General features: G+C 35.5%; 1 protein-coding gene across 5 annotated transcripts in view; it reads left to right on the top strand.

Annotated features, from left to right (window-relative positions):
* Nucleotides 1–312: 312 nt before the first annotated feature.
* Nucleotides 313–26,917, top strand: part of LOC118273439 (ras-related and estrogen-regulated growth inhibitor-like protein) — a 29,992-nt gene continuing 3,387 nt past the window's right edge. For 2 of the 5 annotated variants that reach the window (XM_050695562.1, XM_050695546.1), the window contains exons 1-5: nucleotides 314–560; nucleotides 11,483–11,576; nucleotides 23,407–23,463; nucleotides 23,548–23,648; nucleotides 25,699–25,893. In XM_050695562.1, coding sequence (XP_050551519.1) covers nucleotides 11,504–11,576; nucleotides 23,407–23,463; nucleotides 23,548–23,648; nucleotides 25,699–25,893 — 426 coding nt within the window. In that variant the 5' untranslated portion in view covers nucleotides 314–560; nucleotides 11,483–11,503. Of the gene's footprint in view, nucleotides 561–11,482; nucleotides 11,577–12,659; nucleotides 12,717–12,800; nucleotides 12,902–22,290; nucleotides 22,385–23,406; nucleotides 23,464–23,547; nucleotides 23,649–25,698; nucleotides 25,894–26,917 lie in introns of all 5 variants that reach the window. The other 3 variants (XM_035590412.2, XM_050695553.1, XM_050695558.1) reach the window with 3 other exon arrangements.

Genomic DNA, 26,917 nt, shown 5'->3' with positions numbered 1-26,917 from the left:
TGATCTAATTAAGTATGTTGTTATAATGAGAAACAGCAACATCCTACACTAATTAACACATTAAGAAGTCCGGAGCCGCCGTATATGGCTTTGAGCACATTCGGGATATGAGTAAGGAGTCGTTAAGCCGTCAGATTAAAGAATTTGGTCAAGTGTCACAGATGCAGGCGAGGAGATCAACGCTCTCATTGTGTCGGCATAAGGCAGTGACAGAGAAAATTAGGCTCTGAATTCCACCGATATTTTTGCATATACGAAGCGCGCGGAGGGCGGGCGGCGTTGCTAGCTACCTACGTATATATAGGTTGACACGGCTGCGCGCCGCCCAGTCGCTCGTAGATGTTCCACCGTGCTCCACGTCGCTCGCAACTACAGTGACTACAGCAATACTTGAACATAAAACAATTCCTTTTGCTATTCCTTGGACTCAGAGGACAGTGAATCTATAAACGTTTAGTGTTGTGTATAGACTATTTGCTATTTCGTTCCCTGTGTGGTGTTTGCCGGCGATTCAGCCGACCTGTAGCTGTTTGTCCCGGGACGCCAATACTTTGGATCAGGTGAGTTTCATTCAACTGTTGTCTTCTTAAACATTTCTTGGTAGTCGCCAAGTAATCTGTCGCTTTATTTACTTGGATTTCATTTATATCAGAGGAAGCATTCATGGTTTTCATTCATTGTATTGATTGTAAGTTCAATTGTAGATAGAACGGTTCATCCATTTCTACGATTGAATAATAATATTGATTTAATATTGTCTAGACGAATCGCTGCATAGTATGCATAGATGGTATTTTAATACATATTATATTTACAAAGTGATCTTTTTACAAATGCCACGTTAGTTGTGTTTCAATCACATCTCCTAGCCACGAGGTTTTGATCTCGATTCTGAGGTCCACAAAGGCTTTTTTGGATTTTCCATTTAACAACTATATCTACTCTAGATGGATGTACCAGGTGAATCTAAACTTGAAGTTACAAACATAACATAAAGGTATTGATATAATGTTATAAAACGGCTAAAGGTACAATCACCTTCAATTTTCAATGTTATGTAAATATTGTATGGATTCCAGTTGCCATTCCCACTTAAACCACAAGTGGGCTTATCACATTCAAGCGAGCAAATTGATTAGGCGAGTCATTAACGTGTGGTTGACAAATATGTGTACAGTCAATGGAAGAATGGAAGTTAAAAGCTTTGTGACATTCTATCTTAAAGATATTTGAGTAACATATCAATAATCTTACACGGTAATTATTATCTAAGATGTTTTGTAATGAAAAGGGGTAGTACATAACACGATCTGGTCATTGAGAGTATGAGTATCAACTTTACCAACGTGGCAATCGAACCTAGGACCTAGAACTCATCTTAGAGTTGCAATGTACTTGAAAAATGTTTGAATAAAACCTCTAACTTCAAATTCAACTTGATTTTAATCAGTCAATCCTCACAAAGTCCCAAATACCAAGTAAAGGTGCTTTTTACTTTGTTCGTAGAAACGAACCGATTCGACTATCTCTCGATTTATACTGGGTACTATTCATTCTGAAAGAGCTTTGAACTTCATTTTGAGCTTTATTGCAGTTCAGGTAAATTCAAAATCGAATGTTTGCTGTAAAAGAATTTCGTGGAATACGAGTATGCAATTTGAATTTTTATTTTTTATAGAGAATGTGATTGATTTTTAACTTGAATGTAAATTGAATGTAGGAGAAATATACGCATATTCAATAGAATTGTATGATTTTAACGCAAATGTTTAACATTGATTGAAATTAAAATTCTTTGACCGGCAACTTAAGGCGTAGGTAAAGCCTATCACAAGGTCTCGTAAAAATCTCAAATAATATTAGGTTAAACTCTTCAAGATAATAAAGAAAATCTGCAATGTCATGTACTTTATAACTTTTTATACTTAACTAAGTATAAAAATCGATAAGTCATCGGAAGGTCGCATCATAAAGCAATTTCTCCTGTAAGACTGGAGGCCGTTGATAAAACACTACAATAAGATTGTTAGACAGTTTCGCCATAATAGCATTATAGTAAGAAAGGTTTTCGATAAAAAGGAGCCCCTACTGTTATTTTTATGCGATTACCGGCTATACTGGATAACTTAAACATTATATTGTATAGGGAATTTAGTCTGAAATATAACCTTCACATATCATTATCACGCAACTTAATTTTTTTTATTTAAGTCTAATTTCAGCGTAGAATTTTAAATTTAACTTTAACTACGTATGCAGTATAGTAAAATTGCAACTATCAAGCACAAATAGGGTCTATTTACTACAAAACTTTTGATATTAACTGGTAACACTACATTTACTATTTAAAAACTTCACCGGAGTTCGTTGCCACTATTTTTACTACCTCTTTCATGTAACACGAACTCTACCACTAAATATAAAACAAAATAAATAACCTGATATGTTACAATCAACGCTTACATAACTTGTTGTTACCTTAAAAGATTACTGGCCTAGCAACAACATTGTTACGCCCATAAAAGTCCAATTAGAAATAACAACAATAAATTAAGGTTCAAAAACATTGTGAACTCGTAAACAAAACTCATGTAATAATATTACATACAGGGAGATAATTATTAAAGTATATAGGATTACTCAATGAAACTGGTTGATTAAATTCATCTTAATTAACGTGGTTCCGTGCTATTAGCTGGAACGTCCAGTATTTTTTCCAACTCACGTAATTGCCTCATCAAAACAGAACCTTGAAAAGAGCTGAAAAGCCAATTAAGCACATATGCTCCATGCCGGTTGCTAACCAATTTTTACCATTCATTTTCATTGTTTTATGTCCAACTAAATTATACATGTCATATACAAAAGATCAACGAACTGATTTACTGTAACATGTTATAATACATCGCGTGTTTTTCCATGCGATAGTAGATAGAAACTGAATAAATATTTTGTCTTCTTCTTTTTCATATACTTTTTAGTACATTTTACATTATTTTTCCTACCTTTTGTAATCATCCAATCCATATGATAAATGGCATAATGGATGATTGAATCAAAGACGTAAGACGCTCCTTAGTTCTTAAGACCATTTAGATTAAATAGAATAAAGAATATAATAATCATATTTTATATGTTAAGTGCACGCAGCTGACACCCTACTTCCTTAGGTCAAAGTCGGCTTAAATAAACCCGAACGCATCCGGCCCGTCTTGATCAGTCTTGTACTCCCCATTGCCAAGTATTCACACGTTATGATGCCGGCTCGTTATCAACCGAATATAATTATAGTCCATCTTTACGTAGGTTTGTGCGAAGATAAATATTTTGCATGTCTGACTAACGTCAGCGTTCACTATCGCCCGTTCGTACGTGAATGAGAAGTCCGCCATTAATATATACTAACATCTAGTGGAAAACTTCTGGTGTTATGACGAAATCTCATGAATAAAACTGTTTAGAAGTCTAAGTGTTTAACACGTGCTGTTCAAACGCATACCACATGATCTTTTTGAAGAAGATTTATCTCTTAAACAGACATAGATGTGATTAGAAAAGTCTTTACGATGATCACTGATGCCGTGTTGCAATGATAATATAACAGTGCGTGTACTTGACCCAATACATTTTGTTCAGTAAACGTCAACAACCGCGCCGGTAACGATCAATTGCGAAACCGTTATTGTTATACACACGAAAGTTCAATGTTAACAGAAAACGTTTATTTATCCAAGCTCTGTACTGAAAAAATGAAAACAAATGAAATGGATATGTAGCAGTAGTTACGGTATCACCACTAAACTTGACCTAGTTATCATTTTAACAATCGACATTTAACCCAGTTATGAATGTTGCACAACATTTGGCGACTTGCACAGCAACGTGTGCTGCTGTCAAAATGTAAATTGGGCTGGTGAAGAGCTCGGAGTCTCCTGATCATTTCAGTAATGTCCTTCGCCTACATACTCGTAGGTAGCCAGCGGCCGGCGCTTGCGCACAATCAGCATAAATCACGCAGCACCAGAATAAAGTAATTGTCGGTTTACTCTTTAAATAATTCCGTAATACCCGAGCTTTGCTGCGTGGAATTTTACAATAAATCCGGCATGAATTGAGCACGCCTCTAATCTCTATCTATCCGCTGCTCGTAGCAACAAACGTGTTTATTTCATGATAATATATACGGTACTCGTTGAGTGCAGGTGGAATTAATAGTATTTACCCGTAGCACATGGATAAAATACATTAAGTATTAGCACTACTGTTCCATCTGTACAATATCATTAGAAAATAATAGAAACTTTTAAAAGCGTATCGTGTTAAATCACTTACAGTAGTCATAACGGACAATATGTTTGAATAATTCTTACTCCTTCAACACTATGAATGATAGATATCACATAATGCTTTTAAAACATCATTATCAATGATTTGTTGCTTTAACGAAATGAATAACGAGTAAGAGGTTTGAAATTAGCGGTGATTGATTTGTAACGCGTGTCTTAAATAATAGAAGCATCCCAGTTAAATAGTTCTCGTAAATTATCAAATGATAAACAGAAAAATGTTCAATCATCAACGGACTTGAAGTAGTGAAACAAGCATGCAAATCATAATACCATGACAAAGGAAAAATAATGTAGAAGGAAAAATAATTCTAATGCTCCTTAAGATATGTTTCAGTTTAGTAGATCAATAGCATTGCGAAGTTTCGGTGAATTAAGCAGCAGGTGTGGACGGCGGCGAGTTAGTAACAACCTTGTAACTTTCTATCGACGTACTGGAGAAACATTTCAGCCATAAATCGCTTCGTAGGTTTTATTCTCTACAGACAAAGTAACAAGTACGGCGCAATTGCACACAGCAACACTTTATTGCTTTACAAATAAATAGTGGAACACTTTCAAACATCTGCCCACTTTTAAAGTGCAATGAAATCTTCAGTTCTATAAAGGTCAAATATGATATCAATTTGATGTTCTAGAAAACTATCATTCCGCAATTTACGATTATCGCCTAAAAATATTGACAAGAAGCATATTTAGGATGTCGTAAAACTAGAAAATCTGTGTGTAAATAGATTCTTATAAGAAAATATTTATGTTTTACTTGAATATAAATAAATATTATTGAATTTGATATCGTTATGTAAAGGATGGTTCAATTTATATCATCATTTAGATTGTTAAGTAAACATAAAGGGGAAAATTCCCACTGTACTCAACTTCCATCACACTACAGTCCACTGAGCAGCGAGAGAAGCATAACTGTATGGAAGTGACATTGTAAACTTGTTAAACGCATACTCCATACATAACACATGAGAAAGTGATAAATCCTATGTACAACACAACGGACACGTGTACGAAACGACTAATTGTGACATTTGAGCTATTCACGGCACGTGTATACTTTGCAATGAAAATATTCGGACATTCTCTCTACAGTGTTATCTATACCTATGATCGATAGTAACGGAATCTGTTATGATTACGCAGTTTTATCATACAACCTACATAATTATGTAAATAGATACTAGTTTTAGGTGATTCCCATTTTTTTCCGTAATTATTTAGGGAAATTCCCTATTACTTCCAAGGTTCAGTAGTTTTGGCTGAGTCTGCCATTTAGTTAGTCATTCAGTAACCAAAGAATTTTGTAAGAATTGCCTATAATTAAAACCTTCAACTTTCAAGTAATACATTGTCACTCCAATGATTTCTTTACAATAACAGTGCCACAAGCTCTAGTATAACTATGTTAGTTGCAGCTCTAGGTCTCAGTTCAGGTAGGGAAGTCTGCACTAGATGACCCGGTCACGCCTCGATGCGGGTCACAGACGGGTCACCGAGATCCTGTGGCCTGTACCAGTTACAATAACGAGATGAACAGTTTCTCTTACACTCCATTAGATAAAATAAGAGCAATTATGAAAAAAAAATATTATTCCGTTACTGGCTCATATCACTTCAAAAAAACCCTTCAGATAAACAAATTGCTTTATTTAATTTCATGTCTTTGTTTTATATACCTAGTTGTTGTTTCGTCAATCAAAGTCGCTTTGATTTTTTGTTTTTCCAGTTCATTGGTCGACCTTAAATGACTTGTTTGTCACGGTTCTAACGTCCACACAATTTAGCTCAAAACAATGGAAGCACAATGTTGCTAAATACGAAACAATTGATTGCACGGCTACACGTGTAAGCGAAACCGATCGTGAGGGCCTTGGATGAGCTTTACTCACTTGTCCTCGAAAAAGTATTAAGTCTTATGGAAACTAGAGAAGCAACTCGTGTACTTGAAAGTGGCTAATAATAATTATACAAATGCCCTTCTGAGCTTTAATACTAAATGAACACTTGTGACTAAATCTTAAAAATATTTTATTGAATCATCTGTGCTATTTTATTATTCAATATTCTGACCTAAATCTCGGCGTAAATATTGACGCTTCGGGATGATCAAATTGAGTTACTCAGCATAATCTTATTCCTTGTGTAAACTGTTTAACTAGTTACTGTTGGAATAACATTTATTCATCAAATATCTTTTATTTTAGTAATCCTCATTAAAAGCAAGCATTACAGTAAATAATAAAAATCTATATGACTAATATCGTAAAGTCAGTATAGGAGTTACTAACTCAAATCCTTTACGTTAATGGGTGCTCGTTTTAGGAGGCAATCAAAGTTGTTTTACGAAAACACTTCACAGGTCTATAGGAATGACAGCGGAGTCAACGGCCTCATTAAGTGACAAACAGACAAATCCAGACTCAATACGGTCGGTGATCGTGGAAACCCAAAAGCGGCGAATAATTGCTTGTAAATAACAATGTCCCGAACATTTAGAGGTTACGCGTCACCCGTCACCACATAGACTACGATACGGAGTGCTATGCGGCGTACCACCATAATTACGTAGCAATATTGTACCTATTTTTGTCACAAGCCTTTTTCTAACTTATTGTACTGACTTTTATGTTGTATTTTTATAAACTTACTGCGCATTTCTCCATTTGTGGATATAATTTCATTATGGTAATTTACATCACAATGACAAGTGGCGAAAATTTGTGGTAATTATTCTATTTATTTGAAGTACGCAATGCTGCCAGCTAACATTGTAAATGTAACACCATTACAAAATAGTTACAGAAACGTAAAGGACTCGTTTCTTACGGAAATGATGTTATCTTGCGGAAAATATTTCGCTCCTATTTCTAGAACTCGGTCACGAGAATATTAAAGAAAATGTTTTATGAAAAATGTAACTTGGTTCTGACATTATCTCGTCTGATTGTAGGTTAGATAACCCGAGCAGACGACCAAGTTCAGAATGTTCTAGTTAAAAGTCAAATCTTTCTGATCTTGCTCTACTTTACAAACTTTGAGCAAGTTTCCACCGCTATGTACTGACTTGTATAAACGGCATTTTCGTGGCACATAATTCTGAATGTGTGACTATATTCCCTAAAGTACAAGTACTCAGTACAACTTGGTACTTGCCAACAACGAGAACAATGAATAAATTATTTGAGTCATGAACTGGTATTTGAGTTAAACTCGTTCACTAGGTTTATTATCGTGTTGTTTGTTGTTGTTGCCTTATATACCACGAAGTGGCCAATCAAATCGTAAAATTAAATTCTTCAGCTTTGTAACAGAAACAAAACCTCCTTACTTTTATGTACAAAAAATGAGGTCTGTTTGTACTAAACACATAATTGAGCTAGAAAGTGAAGACATAACTTTTGCTACCGAGAAATATAAACTGAACAATTGTGTAAGTCGACACGTAATACTTGCACTACATCATCCTGACTGAGGGGCAGCCATGAGCTTCTGACCTTTTCATTTTATGTGCAAGATTTCAACACCCACGTTGCATTAGAACATTCTCGTCATATCTGTACCTAAACAAAACGAGTAAATTGAAACTCACACTAACCCCTCTTTGTTCACATGGGATGGTTCACCCTACAGCGGTTGCCAAGTTACAGAGACTCGTCTCTGTTACCAAGGACTCGGCCTCCGAATAAACAAATCGCAATCACTTGTCAATCTCTTGTTACACAGCTACGGAGCTATTCGTCATAGTCGAAATCAGTGTCAACAGCTGAACAAGTCCTTGGCTTACAACCTTCTAACAGGGAAATTAATGGCCGTAATCCTCGTGAAGCGACGATTTGTTGCCAAGGTCACGTCCTTTAGGTGATCCCACGGGGAGTCTGACCTTCGGTATTGATATGAATAGGTACATGCATCATTCGATGACGGAGGCCACTCTACCACACTTCACATCAAGGACGCCTCTCAACGCCTCATGTTACATCAGTGTAGTGCCGGTCAAGTTGCAAGGACTTTTATGATTTATGACTTCGAGAAAGGTAAACTACGAACCGCGTAGTTCGACCGTACTTAGGAACGTTTTATGCGTAATAGAAGTTACTTCGTAATACCCGGTATTTTCATATTCTGGATTTAAGACTAACTTTAGTAAGATTAAACTTTTATGAAAACTATTTAGCATTGCGGTGAGCACGGAACGTGATATTTTAGACTGCTGATGTTACATCCCACACGTCTGACTGTAAGCCTGCAGGGTAAGGGATGAGTACGTGGGCTGAGCACCCACTAAAGTCACTATCTAAATTGAGTGTGTATAGTGAAAATTGAGTACTACAAAAGTTTTTCCCTATTCATTATTGTGGGCGTCGTGGGAAAGTGTTCTTGAGATAAACAAATCAATTGTAAATATCAACAGTTTTGAATACTAAATTGTCTAATGCGCAGTGTAAGTCAGTCAGTCCTATATTCGTTATTTCGTAATCAAATATTTCCCGAATTCTAAAGTATTTAATATTATAGTTCAGAATAAAGCATAGATAGTGTGAATGATGAAAATAACTGATGTAATATAGACATTTCATTACTGAAACTTAGTAAATATGAACATAGTTCCTACTTCCCACTCGTAACTGGATCAATAAATGACGTGCAAAAATTCTGCGAATACAATTAGCAATGCCGTTAATAAAATAAATACGACATTGTAAATATTGGAGGCCTTCAATGTGGGCGAATACAAAGCTGCGTTGCTGATATCAATTTTCCATACCGTTCGACTGTAAACAACGCAACGAAACACCCGCCTACGCAATTCAGTTTTTCGATAAAACTCCACAAAGTAAAAATATCATTGTTTTTATTGGGAATCCTTATCGTGATGACAACTAACTCACGCGACTAGCAACTAGCTTTGTATTATGTGATGGATCACGTTTTATCAGAACTTTGTGTTTTGATTATTATTTTGCCAATCTGGCATCGTAGTATCATATTTTTAGCAGTTATCACTTTATTATACGGAACCTGTTGCCCTGTATTAGTGTTCTTAGGTTGCTACTTCTATGGAAATTAATTGTTCTACGATTTTAATAAATTTAAACCAACGACACGATCAAAGCATCGACTTCAAATAAACTTAAAAGAGGCTGAATATGAAAAAATCCTAGTCGTGTATTCCAATTATTTTTATATAATAAAATACTAGTTGCTGAAATTATTTATGTAACGCGGAAAGTCAATTTAAAACTTGATATTTCTTTTGGCACCACGGCGCGACTGAACGGTATTATTTGGCGCCAAACGTAAATAAACCGCCGATGCTGTCGCCACCGGCACATTAATTTGAGCGGAGTATCAAAAATTCAAGAATCCACGTTTTGCCACCGCGTGGGCACTTATTTTTTCACGTGGTGATGCATTTTCTTTTGATACTATAATTAATGTGTTTTCATTCATAAAACAATATCTGTTTAAAAACCTTTTTGCGTCATCAACCTACGTGTATTTTTTTTGTTCTAAAATAACAACTACTCATATGAGTGCTTATGAATTTACTCATTTGCGTTTACGAAACAATGAAAGCAGAGTTTAATATACATATAGCAAGAAATTGCACAATCACAAAATATTAATTCGAGTAAAAAAATCACACTGAAATCGTTATCGTACTAAATATAAGATTGTTTTTAAATTGAAATTGTGTCACAAGTTTAACAATGTTGTTATAACAGCAGAAATAAGTTACATAAACTGGAGGAAAACGACATTGTAAACAAGAGTTAAGCTTAAACGTGGAGGCTTAGCCGCGACGATCCTTGATTACAGTACGTGTCACATAATTCAACCACTCTGACGTTTACACTCCGCAAAAAAGAGATGCAAGATAAAAATTAAAATGAAACTTAAGAACAGTATAATAATTTCAAGTGCAGTATTTACTACACACTTAGGACAATGATGCCTGGTACGTCACTACTCCATGTTTACGATGCATAGACCTCTGACGTTAGTAACACCTGCTCATACAACACTAAACCTAGATCGCGAGCAACATTTGCATTTACAACGCATGCGTAAAAATTACAATGTACATTTTTAAATTCGAAAGCAGCCGAACCGAAATAAACTTGGATCCAAATACTGCAGCTTTGTTGCCAAATTGTAAATAAGAAGCTTTGTGTTTTTTCTCTACTTAACACAAAAATAATATTTGATAAACAAAGAACGCTTATCAAGAGATAAAAGCGATTAATTTATGTAACAAATAGTCGTATGTTTTTGTTTTCATTCGGTTCAGTTGTCAACAGAGTGATGTGTTTGAATGGGCATCATGGTATTCTAGGGTTATTCAACCAGTCGGTGGGCAGCTGCTGACGCATAGCGGCGTGCCCGGTCTATAAATATTTCAGAGCATATCTACATGTCGTACTAATGGCATTTTTGTGCGCAGTACATTTTCGTCCTTCCTGGGTTCAAGCAAATAAAAGGCTTGTGTTTGCGCCGCACTGCGACCTAATCAAGAGCTTGTATTTTTTCTCAAGGTCAATAAATAAAACAGAGTTCGACGTAGATTTCGCAATTTGTATTGTGTATTTATTTACCAACCTTTTCTTTTATTTGCCGTCGAAACGAATCTTTGGCAGTTATTTGAAATCAGTGTTGTGTAATAAAGTTGTCCAGAACAATGTTTCCTGCTATTTTTCAAATGTCAGTAGCGGTTTGAGTAATTGACGGCAGTAATTTTAAAAGAATACTTTTGTAAATCTTGTGCGAAATCTAATCTTATCTTAAACAAGTGTTGGCTAGTGACGTGCTTTGTCGGTCATTAGCTGACGGACGTCATAGAAAGCCGTCGGTAATGAATGAAACTGAAGCTCGCCAACTAACCACCGTTCCGCCCCGTGAACTTATCTCGCTGTGATTCAGCGCTGGAAGCGACTCAAATGATCATTATTAGCTCCAATTTACTGGGATAAGGGTTACTTGGCAAACGTAATAACAACGTTGATACTGTTACTAACAAAAACTATTTACTTTTACGAAGAACTTTCTTGAGCAATGGTTGCGCAATTCTGTGTTCACGTGGTTGTTGGTTATAAACTTGTATTAATATTTTTATTTTATTGTTGCAGATAAAACGCAAATCCCCAAGCATGAAGGACGAGCGTGCCAGTATGCCGCGCGTACGCATCGCTGTCATTGGCAGCTCTCGAGTTGGCAAGTCCGGTAAGTAAATATATATTAAGAACTACATCTTCATACTTTAAAACAAGAAAAATATTTTTGTGACTAAGAAAATTATTTCCATGAGAAAGTGTTTCGGAAAATCCCTATCATCTAATTTAATACTTACGACCCAGTTATTTGAGAGAGGCTGTCATATTTTGATGGATCCTCGAGATCATAATTTCGATACTTTCCTCGATCCTGGGTTTACTTAATACAAAACTGTTATCTTACACAATTTAAAATAGACGTAGTATTCTTGTCTTATTCACAGACGACAATTTATGTTAAAATAGAAGTATGCACTCTAGCTCTCAATCTGAAATAATTAGAATTTAACAAAAGACGAGTAGGTAACCCCCTGACAGAGGCTAAAATCATAATAAGAAAAATTGCATAATTTTTATAATGTACAGAACCCATAAAACAGAAAGTTATGCTTTTATATAAAAGAACTATAAAGAATATTTAATTAACAAAGTTAAAACTCATCTAAAAGCATTTGGAACAATAAACAGCGCGTCTATTAGTGTACCTTGACCGCCTAGTCGGGCCTATGACCGAAAACGTGTTACATAAAGCTAGGCCAACAACCCACTGACCTATTCTCCTTTATGATATAACACGCTATTTACAATAAATCAATGTGTCACTACACATAGTGAACAATTACACTTATATTGCAAACCTAAACAAACCCTCTATTCTACGAGAAGAGACAAAAAGCGATAGAACACATTCAAATACTAGATTGTGTCCTAATTTCTATTAATAGGAGTCAATATCTTTCGATTAAACACTAATCTAGGTCTGTTTACTTTGAAATTAATGTACTAGGACTATGAATACATTGTGAGAATCGAAACTTTAGTTAATGTTGATTTTGTCTGTTATTCATGTAAGCATCTCAAAATAAGCTAAAGTATAAATAACTAAATACACAATAAATAAATAAATAACTAAATACACAATAAGACGAAATATTTATTCGAATCTGAAACATCTAAAATTCACTTAAACATTAACCAGCTATTTAGTTTAATGTACACCAGAAAATATAATAATATTTTTTATTTGTTACAGCTCTTATCGTTCGCTATCTAACCAGGCGATACATCGGCGAGTATCATTCAAACACAGGTTGGTACCAACAGTTTACTATTACTACGAGTGCACTGCGTAGGTTTTATCCTTCAGTATGCTTACATTATGTCTTCCTTTCAGATCTCCTGTATAGACAAACGGTACCGATCAATGGTACCCCCGTCGAACTCGAAGTTATAGATGTATCCGGCTCCAATTCAGATAAATTTCCAGCTGAACAGGTAAATAAATAGCATATTAACGTAGTTTATACAACTTCAAATCTCAAACTTTACTCAATCTCTGAATTAAAAATAAATATTATTTTCTACGGACTATTTACTCTATCTACGTAGATTTTGACCCTCCACCACCATTAAATCTGGTATAATTTTATGGTTGAGCATTACACCATCATAAACTTTAACCTTCGCCCGTGCATTTAGTTTGTAAGGTACCCTAAAATAACACTCAGCTTTTAAACAACCTTTTACTACTTAAAAACTTCACCGGAGTTCGTTGCCACTATTTTTACTACCTCTTTCATGTTACACGAACCCTATCGGTAAAAATAAAACAAAATAAATAACCTGATATGTTAAAATCACCCCTTATATAACCTGTTGTTACCTTAAAAGATTACCTACCGGCCTAGCAACAACATTGTTACGCCCATAAAAGTCCAATTATAAATAACAACAATAAATTAAGGTTCAAAAACATTGTGAACTCGTAAACAAAACTCATGTAATAATATTACATACAGGGAGATAATTATTAAAGTATATAGGATTACTCAATGAAACTGGTTGATTAAATTCATCTTAATTAACGTGGTTCCGTGCTATTAGCTGGAACGTCCAGTATTTTTTCCAACTCACGTAATTGCCTCATCAAAACAGAACCTTGAAAAGAGCTGAAAAGCCAATTAAGCACATATGCTCCATGCCGGTTGCTAACCAATTTTTACCATTCATTTTCATTGTTTTATGTCCAACTAAATTATACATGTCATATACAAAAGATCAACGAACTGATTTACTGTAACATGTTATAATACATCGCGTGTTTTTCCATGCGATAGTAGATAGAAACTGAATAAATATTTTGTCTTCTTCTTTTTCATATACTTTTTAGTACATTTTACATTATTTTTCCTACCTTTTGTAATCATCCAATCCATATGATAAATGGCATAGTGGATGATTGAATCAAAGACGTAAAACGCTCCTTAGTTCTTAAGACCATTTAGATTAAATAGAGTAAAGAATATAATAATCATATTTTATATGTTAAGTGTACGCAGCTGACACCCTACTTCCTTAGGTCAAAGTCGGCTTAAATAAACCCGAACGCATCCGGCCCGGCTTGATCAGTCTTGTACTCCCCATTGCCAAGTATTCACACGTTATGATGCCGGCTCGTTATCAACCGAATATAATTATAGTCCATCTTTACGTAGGTTTGTGCGAAGATAAATATTTTGCATGTCTGACTAACGTCAGCGTTCACTATCGCCCGTTCGTACGTGAATGAGAAGTCCGCCATTAATATATACCAACATCTAGTGGAAAACTTCTGGTGTTATGACGAAATCTCATGAATAAAACTGTTTAGAAGTCTAAGTGTTTAACACGTGCTGTTCAAACGCATACCACATGATCTTTTTGAAGAAGATTTATCTCTTAAACAGACGTAGATGTGATTAGAAAAGTCTTTACGATGATCACTGTTGCCGTGTTGCAATGATAATATAACAGTGCGTGTACTTGACCCAATATATTTTGTTCAGTAAACGTCAACAACCGCGCCGGTAACGATCAATTGCGAAACCGTTATTGTTATACACACGAAAGTTCAATGTTAACAGAAAACGTTTATTTATCCAAGCTCTGTACTGAAAAAATGAAAACAAATGAAATGGATATGTAGCAGTAGTTACGGTATCACCACTAAACTTGACCTAGTTATCATTTTAACAATCGACATTTAACCCAGTTATGAATGTTGCACAACATTTGGCGACTTGCACAGCAACGTGTGCTGCTGTCAAAATGTAAATTGGGCTGGTGAAGAGCTCGGAGTCTCCTGATCATTTCAGTAATGTCCTTCGCCTACATACTCGTAGGTAGCCAGCGGCCGGCGCTTGCGCACAATCAGCATAAATCACGCAGCACCAGAATAAAGTAATTGTCGGTTTACTCTTTAAATAATTCCGTAATACCCGAGCTTTGCTGCGTGGAATTTTACAATAAATCCGGCATGAATTGAGCACACCTCTAATCTCTATCTATCCGCTGCTCGTAGCAACAAACGTGTTTATTTCATGATAATATATACGGTACTCGTTGAGTGCAGGTGGAATTAATAGTATTTACCCGTAGCACATGGATAAAATACATTAAGTATTAGCACTACTGTTCCATCTGTACAATATCATTAGAAAATAATAGAAACTTTTAAAAGCGTATCGTGTTAAATCACTTACAGTAGTCATAACGGACAATATGTTTGAATAATTCTTACTCCTTCAACACTATGAATGATGGATATCACATAATGCTTTTAAAACATCATTATCTATGATTTGTTGCTTTAACGAAATGAATAACGAGTAAGAGGTTTTAAATTAGCGGTGATTGATTTGTAACGCGTGTCTTAAATAATAGAAGCATCCCAGTTAAATAGTTCTCGTAAATTATCAAATGATAAACAGAAAAATGTTCAATCATCAACGGACTTGAAGTAGTGAAATAAGCAAGCAAAGGAAAAATAATGTAGAAGGAAAAATAATTCTAATGCTCCTTAAGATATGTTTCAGTTTAGTAGATCAATAGCATTGCGAAGTTTCGGTGAATTAAGCAGCAGGTGTGGACGGCGGCGAGTTAGTAACAACCTTGTAACTTTCTATCGACGTACTGGAGAAACATTTCAGCCATAAATCGCTTCGTAGGTTTTATTCTCTACAGACAAAGTAACAAGTACGGCGCAATTGCACACAGCAACACTTTATTGCTTTACAAATAAATAGTGGAAGACTTTCAAACATCTGCCCACATCACGCTGTTAAAGTGCAATGAAATCTTCAGTTCTAGAAAGGTCAAATATGATATCAATATGATATTCTAGAAAACTATCATTCCGCAATTTACGATTATCGCCTAAAAATATTGACAACAAGCATATTTAGGATGTCGTAAAACTAGAAAATCTGTGTGTAAACAGATTCTTATAGGAAAATATTTATGTTTTACTTGAACATAAATAAATATTATTGAATTTGATATCGTTATGTAAAGGATGGTTCAATTTATATCATCATTTAGATTGTTAAGTAAACATAAAGGGGAAAATTCCCACTGTACTCAACTTCCATCACACTACAGTCCACTGAGCTGCGAGAGAAACATAACTGTATGGAAGTGACATTGTAAACTTGTTAAACGCATACTCCATACATAACACATGAGAAAGTGATAAATGTCCTATATACAGCACAGCGGACACGTGCACGAAACGACTAATTGTGACATTTGAGCTATTCATGGCACGTGTATACTTTGCGATGAAAATATTCGGACATTCTCTCTACAGTGTTATCTACACCTAGAGCTATGATCGATAATAGTTAATGAATCCGTTACGATTACGAAGTTTTATCATTATAACCTACATAATTATGTAAATAGATACTAGTTTTAGGTGATTCCCATTTTTTTCCGTAATAATTTAGGGAAATTCTCTAATACTTTCAAGCTTTAGTAATTTCAGCTGTGCATAAATGTCATTCAGTAACCAAAGAATTTTGTAAGAATTGCCTATAATTAAAACCTTCAACTTTCAAGTAATACATTGTCACTCCAATGATTTCTTTACAATAACAGTGCCACAAGCTATAGTATAACTATGTTAGTCGCAGCTCTAGGTCTCAGTTCAGGTAGGGAAGTCTGCACTAGATGACCCGGTCACGCCTCGATGCGGGTCACAGAAGGGTCACCGAGATCCTGTGACCTGTACCAGTTACAATAACGAGATGAACAGTTTCTCTCACACTCCATTAGATAAAATAAGAGTAATTATGAAAAAAAAATATTATTCCGTTACTGGCTCATATCACTTTGAAAAAAAATCCTTTAGACAAAAAAAATGCTGTATTTAATTTCATGTCTTTGTTTTATATACCTAGTTGTTGTTTCGTCAATCAAAGTCGCTTTGATTTTTTGTTTTTCCAGTTCATTGGTCGACCTTAAATGACTTGTTTGTCACGGTTCTAACGTCCACACAATTTAGCTCAAAACAATGGAAGCACAATGTTGCTAAATACGAAACAATTGATTGCACGGCTACACGTGTAAGCGAAACCGATCGTGAGGGCCTTGGATGAGCTTTACTCACTTGTCCTCGAAAAAGTATTAAGTCTTATGGAAACTAGAGAAGCAACTCGTGTACTTGAAAGTGGCTAATAATAATTATACAAATGCCCTTCTGAGCTTTTAATACTAAATGAACACTTGTGACTAAATCTTAAAAATATTTTATTGAATCATCTGTGCTATTTTATTATTCAATATTCTGACCTACCTCTCGGCGTAAATATTGACGCTTCGGGATGATCAAATTGAGTTACTCAGCATAATCTTATTCCTTGTGTAAACTGTTTAACTAGTTACTGTTGGAATAACATTTATTCATCAAATATCTTTTATTTTAGTAATCCTCATTAAAAGCTACAAGCATTACAGTAAATAATAAAAATCTATATGTCTAATATCGTAAAGTCAGTATAGGAGTTACTAACTCAAATCCTTTACGTTAATGGGTGCTCGTTTTAGGAGGCAATCAAAGTTGTTTTACGAAAACACTTCACAGGTCTATAGGAATGACAGCGGAGTCAACGGCCTCATTAAGTGACAAACAGACAAATCCAGACTCAATACGGTCGGTGATCGTGGAAACCCAAAAGCGGCGAATAATTGCTTGTAAATAACAATGTCCCGAACATTTAGAGGTTACGCGTCACCCGTCACCACATAGACTACGATACGGAGTGCTATGCGGCGTACCACATAATTACGTAGCAATATTGTACCTATTTTTGTCACAAGCCTTTTTCTAACTTATTGTAGTGACTTTTCTGTTGTATTTTCATAAACTTACTGCGCATTTCTCCATTTGTGGATATAATTTCATTATGGTAAATTTACATCTCAATGACAAGTGGCGAAAATTTGTGGTAATTATTATATTTATTTGAACTACGTAACGCTGCCAGCTAACATTGTAAATGTAACACCATTACAAAATAGTTACAGAAACGTAAAGGACTCGTTTCTTACGGAAATGATGTTATCTCGGGGAAAATATTTCGCTCCTATTTCTAGAACTCGGTCACCAGAATATTAAAGAAAATGTTTTATGAAAAATGTAACTTGGTTCTGTCATTATCTCGTCTGATTGTAGGCTAGATAACCCGAGCAGACGACCAAGTTCAGAATGTTCTAGTTAGAAGTCAAATCTTTCTGATCTTGCTCTACTTTACAAACTTTGAGGAAGTTTCCACCGCTATATACTGACTTGTATAAACGGCATTTTCGAGGCACATAATTCTGAATGTGTGACTATATTCCCTAAAGTACAAGTACTCAGTACAACTTGGTACTTGCCAACAACGAGAACAATGAATAAATTATTTGAGTCATGAACTGGTATTTGAGTTAAACTCGTTCACTAGGTTTATTATCGTGTTGTTTGTTGTTGTTGCCTTATATACCACGAAGTGGCCAATCAAATCGTAAAATTAAATTCTTCAGCTTTGTAACAGAAACAAAACCTCCTTACTTTTATGTATAAAAAATGAGGTCTGTTTGTACTAAACACATAATTGAGCTAGAAAGTGAAGACATAACTTTTGTTACCGAGAAATATAAACTGAACAATTGTGTAAGTCGACACGTAATACTCGTACTACATCATCCTGACTGAGGGGCAGCCATGAGCTTCTGACCTTTTCATTTTATGTGCAAGATTTCAACACCCACGTTGCATTAGAACATTCTCGTCATATCTGTACCTAAACAAAAAGAGTAAATTGAAACTCACACCAACCCCTCTTTGTTCACATGGGATGGTTCACCCTACAGCCGTTGCCAAGTTACAGAGACTCGTCTCTGTTACCAAGGACTCGGCCTCCGAATAAACAAATCGCAATCACTTGTCAATCTCTTGTTACACAGCTACGGAGCTATTCGTCATAGTCGAAATCAGTGTCAACAGCTGAACAAGTCCTTGGCTTACAACCTTCTAACAGGGAAATTAATGGCCGTAATCCTCGTGAAGCGACGATTTGTTGCCAAGGTCACGTCCTTTAGGTGATCCCACGGGGAGTCTGACCTTCGGTATTGATATGAGTACATGCATCATTCGATGACGGAGGCCACTCTGCCACACTTCACATCAAGGACGCCTCTCAACGCCTCATGTTACATCAGTGTAGTGCCGGTCAAGTTGCAAGGACTTTTATGATTTATGACTTCGAGAAAGGTAAACTACGAACCGCGTAGTTCGACCGTACTTAGGAACGTTTTATGCGTAATAGAAGTTACTTCGTAATACTTGGTATTTTCATATTCTGGATTTAAGACTAACTTTAGTAAGATTAAACTTTTATGAAAACTATTTAGCATTGCGGTGAGCACGGAACGTGATATTTTAGACTGCTGATGTTACATCCCACACGTCTGGCTGTAAGCCTGCAGGGTAAGGGATGAGTACGTGGGCTGAGCACCCACTAGAGTCACTATCTAAATTGAGTGTGTACAGTGAAAATTGAGTACTACAAAAGTTTTTCCCTATTCATTACTGTGGGCGTCGTGGGAAAGCGTTCTTGAGATAAACAAATCAATTGTAAATATCAACAGTTTTGAATATCAAATTGTCTAATGCGCAGTGAGTGTCCTATATTTGTTATTTCGTAATCAAATATTTCCTGATTTTTAAAGAATTTAAAATTATAGTTCAGAATAAAACAGATAGTTTGAATGATGAAACTACCTGATGTAATGTAGACATTTCATTACTGAAACTTAGTACATATGACCATAGTTCCTACTTCCCACTCGTAACTGGATCAATAAATGACGTGCAAAAATTCTGCGAATACAATTAGCATTGCCGTTAATAAAATAAATACGACATTGTAAATATTGGAGGCCTTCAATGTGGGCGAATACAAAGCTGCGTTGCTGATATCAATTTTCCATACCGTTCGACTGTAAACAACGCAACGAAACACCCGCCTACGCAATTCAGTTTTTCGATAAAACTCCACAAAGTAAAAATATCATTGTTTTTATTGGGAATCCTTATCGTGGTGACAACTAACTCACGCGACTAGCAACTAGCTTTGTATTATGTGATGGATCACGTTTTATCATAACTTTGTGTTTTGATTATTATATTGCCAATCTCGCATCGTAGTATCATATTTTTAGGTGTTATCACTTTATTATACGGAACCTGTTGCCCTGTATTAATGTTATTAGGTTGCTCCTTCTTTATGTTTTCATTGTTCTATGATTTTAATAAATTCAAACCAACGACACGATCAAAGCATCGACTTCAAATAAACTTAATAGAGACTGAATATAAAAAAAATCCTAGTCGTGTATTCCAATTATTTTTATATAATAAAATACTAGTTGCTGAAATTATTTATGTAACGCGGAAAGTTAATTTAAAACTTGATATTTTTTTTGGCACCACGGCGCGACTGAACGGTATTATTTGGCGCCAAACGTAAATAAACCGCCGATGCTGTCGCCACCGGCACATTAATTTGAATGGAGTATCAAAAATTCAAGAATCCACGTTTTGCCACCGCGTGGGCACTTATTTTTTCACGTGGTGATGCATTTTCTTTTGATACTATAATTAATGTGTTTTCATTCATAAAACAATATCTGTTTAAAAACCTTTTTGCGTCATCAACCTACGTGTATTTTTTTTGTTCTAAAATAACAACTACTCATATGAGTGCTTATGAATTTACTCATTTGCGTTTACGAAACAATGAAAGCAGAGTTTAATATACATATAGCAAGAAATGGCACAATCACAAATTAATTGAAGTAAAAAAATCACACTGAATTTGTTATTGTACTAAATATAAGATTGTTTTTAAATTGAAATTGTGTCACACGTTTAACAATGTTGTTATAACAGCAGAAATAAGTTACATAAACTGGAGGAAAACGACATTGTAAACAAGAGTAAGCTTAAACGTGGAGGCTTAGCCGCGACGATCCTTGATTACAGTACGTGTCACATAATTCAACCACTCCGACGTTTATACTCTGCAAAAAAGAGACGCAAGATATCACGAATAATAATTAAAATGGAACTTAAGAACAGTGTAAAATGATTTCAAGTGCAGTATTTATTACACACTTAGTACAATGATGCCTGGTACGTCATTACTCCATGTTTACGATGGATAGACCTCTGATGCCAGTAACACCTGCTCATACAACACTAAACCTAGATCGCGAACAACATTTGCATTTACAACGCATGCGTAAAAAATACAATGTACATTTTTTAAATCCGAAAGCAGCCGAACCGAAATAAACTTGGATCCAAATACTGCAGCTTTGTTGCCAAATTGTAAATAAGAAGCTTTGTGTTTTTTCTCTAACACAAAAATAATATTTGATAAACAAAGAACGCTTATCAAGAGATAAAAGCGATTAATTTATGTAACGAATAGTCGTATGTTTTTGTTTTCATTCGGTTCGGTTGTCAACAGAGTGATGTGTTTGAATGGGCATCATGGTATTCTAGGGTTATTCAACCAGTCGGTGGGCAGCTGCTGACGCATAGCGGCGTGCCCGGTCTATAAATATTTCAGAGCATATCTACATGTCGTACTAATGGCATTTTTGTGCGCAGTACGTTTTCGTCCTTCCTGGGTTCAAGCAAATAAAAGGCTTGTGTTTGCGCCGCACTGCGACCTAATCAAGAGCTTGTATTTTTTCTCAAGGTCAATAAATAAAACAGAGTTCGACGTAGATTTCGCAATTTGTATTGTGTATTTATTTACCAACCTTTTCTTTTATTTGCCGTCGAAACGAATCTTTGGCAGTTATTTGAAATCAGTGTTGTGTAATAAAGTTGTCCAGAACAATGTTTCCTGCTATTTTTCAAATGTCAGTAGCGGTTTGAGTAATTGACGGCAGTAATTTTAAAAGAATACTTTTGTAAATCTTGTGCGAAATCTAATCTTATCTTAAACAAGTGTTGGGTAGTGACGTGCTTCGTCGGTCATTAGCTGACGGACGTCATAGAAAGCCGTCGGTAATGAATGAAACTGAAGCTCGCCAACTAACCACCGTGCCGCCCCGTGAACTTATCTCGCTGTGATTCAGCGCTGGAAGCGACTCAAATGATCATTATTAGCTCCAATTTGGAGATGGGATAAGGGTTACTTGGCAGACGTAATAACAACGTTGATACTGTTACTAACAAAAACTATTTACTTTTACGAAGAACTTTCTTGAGAAATGGTTGCGCAATTCTGTGTTCACGTATTTGTTGCTTATAAACTTGTATTAATATTTTTATTTTATTGTTGCAGATAAAACGCAAATCCCCAAGCATGAAGGACGAGCGTGCCAGTATGCCGCGCGTACGCATCGCTGTCATTGGCAGCTCTCGAGTTGGCAAGTCCGGTAAGTAAATATACATATATCAAGTACTACATCTTCATACTTTAAAACCAGAAAAATATTTTTGTGACTAAGAAAATTATTTCCATGAGAAAGTGTTTCGGAAAATCCCTATCATCTAATTTAATTCTTACGACCCAGTTATTTGAGAGAGGCTGTCATATTTTGATGGATCCTCGAGATCATAATTTCGATATTTTCCTCGATCCTGGGTTTACTTAATACAAAATTGTTATCTTACACAATTTAAAATAGATGTAGTATTCTTGTTTTGTTCACAGACGAAGTATGCACTCCAGCTCTCAATCTGAAATAACCAGTATTTAACAAAAAATGAGTAATTAATAGACCATAATAACAAAAATTGCATAATTTTTATAATGTACAGAACCCATAAAACAGAAAGTTATGCTTTTACATAAATTAACTATAAAGAATATTTAATTATCAAAGTTAAAACACATCTAAAAGCATTTGGAACAATAAACAGCGCGTCTATTCGTGTACCTTGACCGCCTAGTCGGGCCTATGACCGAAAACGTGTTACATAAAGCTAGGCCAACAACCCACTGACCTATTCTCCTTTATGATATAACATGCTATTTACAATAAATCAATGTGTCACTACACATAGTGAACAATTACACTTATATTGCAAACCTAAACAAACCCTCTATTCTACGAGAAGAGACAAAAAGCGATAGAACACATTCAAATACTAGTTTGTGTCCTAATTTCTATTAATAGGAGTCAATATCATTCGATTACACACTAATCTAGGTCTGTTTACTTTGAAATTAATGTACTAGGACTATGAATACATTGTGAGAATCGAAACTTTAGTTAATGTTGATTTTGTCTGTTATTCATGTAAGCATCTCAAAATAAGCTAAAATATAAATAACTAAATACACAATAAGACGAAATATTTATTCGAATCTGAAACATCTAAAATTCGCTCAAACATTAAACAGCTATTTAGTTTAATGTACATCAGAAAATAATATAAATTTTCTTTGTTACAGCTCTTATCGTTCGCTATCTAACCAGGCGATACATCGGCGAGTATCATTCAAACACAGGTTGGTACCAACAGTTTACTATTACTACGAGTGCACTGCGTAGGTTTTATCCTTCAGTATGCTTACATTATGTCTTCCTTTCAGATCTCCTGTATAGACAAACGGTACCGATCAATGGTACCCCCGTCGAACTCGAAGTTATAGATGTATCCGGCTCCAATTCAGATAAATTTCCAGCTGAACAGGTAAATAAATAGCATATTAACGTAGTTTATACAACTTCAAATCTCAAACTTTACTAAATCTCTGAATTAAAAATAAATATTATTTTCTACGGGCTATTTACTCTATCTACGTAGGTTTTGACCCTCCACCACATTAAATCTGGTATAATTTTATGGTTGAGCATTACACCATCATAAACTTTAACCTTCGTCCGTGCATTCAGTTTGTAAGGTACCCTAAAATAACACTCAGCTTTTAAACAACTGCTGGGTATGAATAGGTTAATACCCCGGGACCTTGCCCATAGCCCACAAGTCTTCACCTTCACGGAATTAAAGTATAACCTAAACACAAGCCGACCTTTGGTTCCCAAACAATAACAAATACACAAATCTGTAAGATTAAGGAGCATTTCGAAAGAAGGCTACAGCATTGTAGTTGATTTATATTGTATTCCAGTACAATTTTAGCATGTTTGTTGTATTCTATTACCATCCATAATAACGCCACTCGAGATTACGATAAGATAACTGACCAAATTAGTTACAATACATGTACATAGGCTATACTAGCATATATCTATAACTTTACCAGAGTATTCTTCAATGTGGAATAAAATAAAGTAATATTCTACGGTAATTTGAAGCTAATAACAAGAAAATTAGATACAGAACATCAAAGTACTATCTTAGTACATACCCTTCCGTACACAAAACGTGATCGCTGATACGAGTAGTCTGGAGCCGCTTTATGTTCCGACAACTGGGTTAATGTTCCAAATAATAACAGCAATGGAATCGCACCAGAAACCGGTACTGGTGACCTGACGGAACACCGGGATGACTCACCATGTTTACATATTACAGACCACAGTTTGCAATCAACTTCCAATTAACTTTAAACTAGTTACTTCAGATTGTCAGACATTTTTAGAACGCGAACGACGACCGAGGTATTTTGGATCCCCTTCTGAAGTTTACACAAATATTATTCTAGACATCCTTAAAATAGTTGCGTTGTTGAAAAGCAGCTTGGTGAAATTAGCAAGATATTTAGCAAATTGTTAAATTAGTTTTGACAGTAGATACTGTGGGTAGAATGTGAATGGACAGGTTTAGGACAGTCGTGTAGGAGGATATGGGATAACGTTTTGACTAAACATATTGGTCATTAGTAAATTATTCCTAATTATCTGGAACATAAAACACTAATGATAATGGGAAAAGTTCACAACATGAGTAAGAAAAATCTCATTGAATTGAAAATTCATCTAATTGAATATTAATTACTTTGACTAGATTAAAGTGGACTAATAGGTTTACGCGTTGGTATAAAGATTTCATCATATAGTGCGATATCGAGGAATATCAATACTTGTGTCGACAACAATAAGTGCCGAGTTAGCGCGCGACGTGGGTCGCATGTCCCGAGCGACGCGCCGCGTGGGAGCGCCCGTGAATCGCTGCAAGGCTAATTTTAAGCCGGAATGTTGGCTCCGAAGACGCATTAATTAAACACATTCTTCTTCGTCTAGTCTCTTTGCTACAAAGCTATATATTAATTTGTTTGATGAAGACTTAAAAAACGTTTTGCCAAAGTAAACAGCTTTGTTCTGTTACATTTTGTCCAAACTTCACTCCAAAAATGATTTTATGTTCACCTTTTTAACCTTCTTGTGACGCACTTTCACTGTCTATAATTAAAGTAGATTTTCACTGAGCCTAAAATATCATCGTTTATTACGTTAAAGTAGAGCAAAAATTAAAATTTGTGACTTTGTGGCTCTCTGTAGAGGTAATTACGTTTAATTAGCTATCAGCCATCAATAACAACGAAGTACTAACCTACTTGTATAAGTACCCGTAACTAATGGCTCTAAATTATATCGATTTATTACACCTCTTTAAAATAAATCTTCAAATAAAACGTAGTACGTGACATAGATGTAAGCTTTCTACAGCACTTCCACATACCTACCTACTTCCGTCATTTAACATTTGTTCTTATCTTGTCAACTAATTTTAACAGGTTCTTGGCACTTTTTGATGTTTATGTTATTCGTTGTTCTAGATTCAATGGGCCGATGCTTGTCTGCTGGTGTATGCAGTGACAGACCGCAGCAGCTTCGAATATGCGACGGAGGTGTTGAGTGCTCTAAAGCGGGCGCCGACGGGCGGCAGCCCGGCTCACGGGCCGGCCGGCGCCGCGGCGCCCATGCCACTCGCACTCCTCGGCAACAAAACAGACCTAGACCACTTGAGACAGGTCAGTATCTAATAAATAACACATTAATTCGTTTTGTACAAACATCCACGATATATTACGACGCAAAATACTCATTTGTACACGATTACGAGTCTACTAATTAATTTCACTCGAAAAAAAACTATCACACACGTGATAGGTTACGAAAGCTAAAATTTATGCGAATAAAACTGCGCACTTTTTCACGTCGTTGACGTACGCACTTGAATTGCGACGGCTTGATAAAAATATAGCACGTTTAAATAATAATTATGAATACGAAAAATCATAAATAATCCACTCAAATGGTAGCGATCTAAAGAAATTGAAGCAGGAAATCGCACCTAATAAATCGAGCACTTACGATTCCAGTACAGACGTACTGAAACATATACATTCGTGAATGCGAGTTTAATGTAAAGAGAGAACCCGAAGACGCTTGATTTTGCACATATTGTCGTAAATCCGTATGTTTATTTTATAAACGCGGAATAAACAAAAGCTCGGATAACATCAATTTACTTAGAACAGAATACGTCTCTCTACGATTTGCGCAACGCCCGATATTTCTAAATCTCGGAATTGTCCTTCACCTTTCACGAGACGTCAGCTGATATGTAAGATCAGTGTCACGATTACACAATACAAGTACATTAATAGACTGGATGATTGACACGTTTCCTTTATCTTTGTTTAGAAAATCTACATTTCGATCGCGACCATGACAAAGTTAACTGCAGATTCAGGGGCAAACAATTCAGATGTACATAATGTTTCACGTAACGTAACGCCTACTTTTTCCGGAACGAGTGGGGGGTACAATGCACATTTCCAGACTATCAAAAATTTTGAGAGAATTCTTAGGAGTTCTCTCCATTATACATAACTTACTCACAGTATGAAGACTATCGTTATGCAATATCTTTACTCAAAGTTACTTAATGTTCTCCATGTTACACTTTGATATTTCCAAGACGCAAAACTACTCAATATCAACACGACATCGTGTATTATGAAGTTTTGACAGCGTTGACAGCTGAACAAA

This window comes from Spodoptera frugiperda, chromosome 1, assembly GCF_023101765.2.
Source record: "Spodoptera frugiperda isolate SF20-4 chromosome 1, AGI-APGP_CSIRO_Sfru_2.0, whole genome shotgun sequence".
In the NCBI taxonomy this organism is placed as follows: domain Eukaryota; kingdom Metazoa; phylum Arthropoda; class Insecta; order Lepidoptera; family Noctuidae; genus Spodoptera; species Spodoptera frugiperda.
This window is presented reverse-complemented; position numbering and strand designations above follow the sequence as displayed.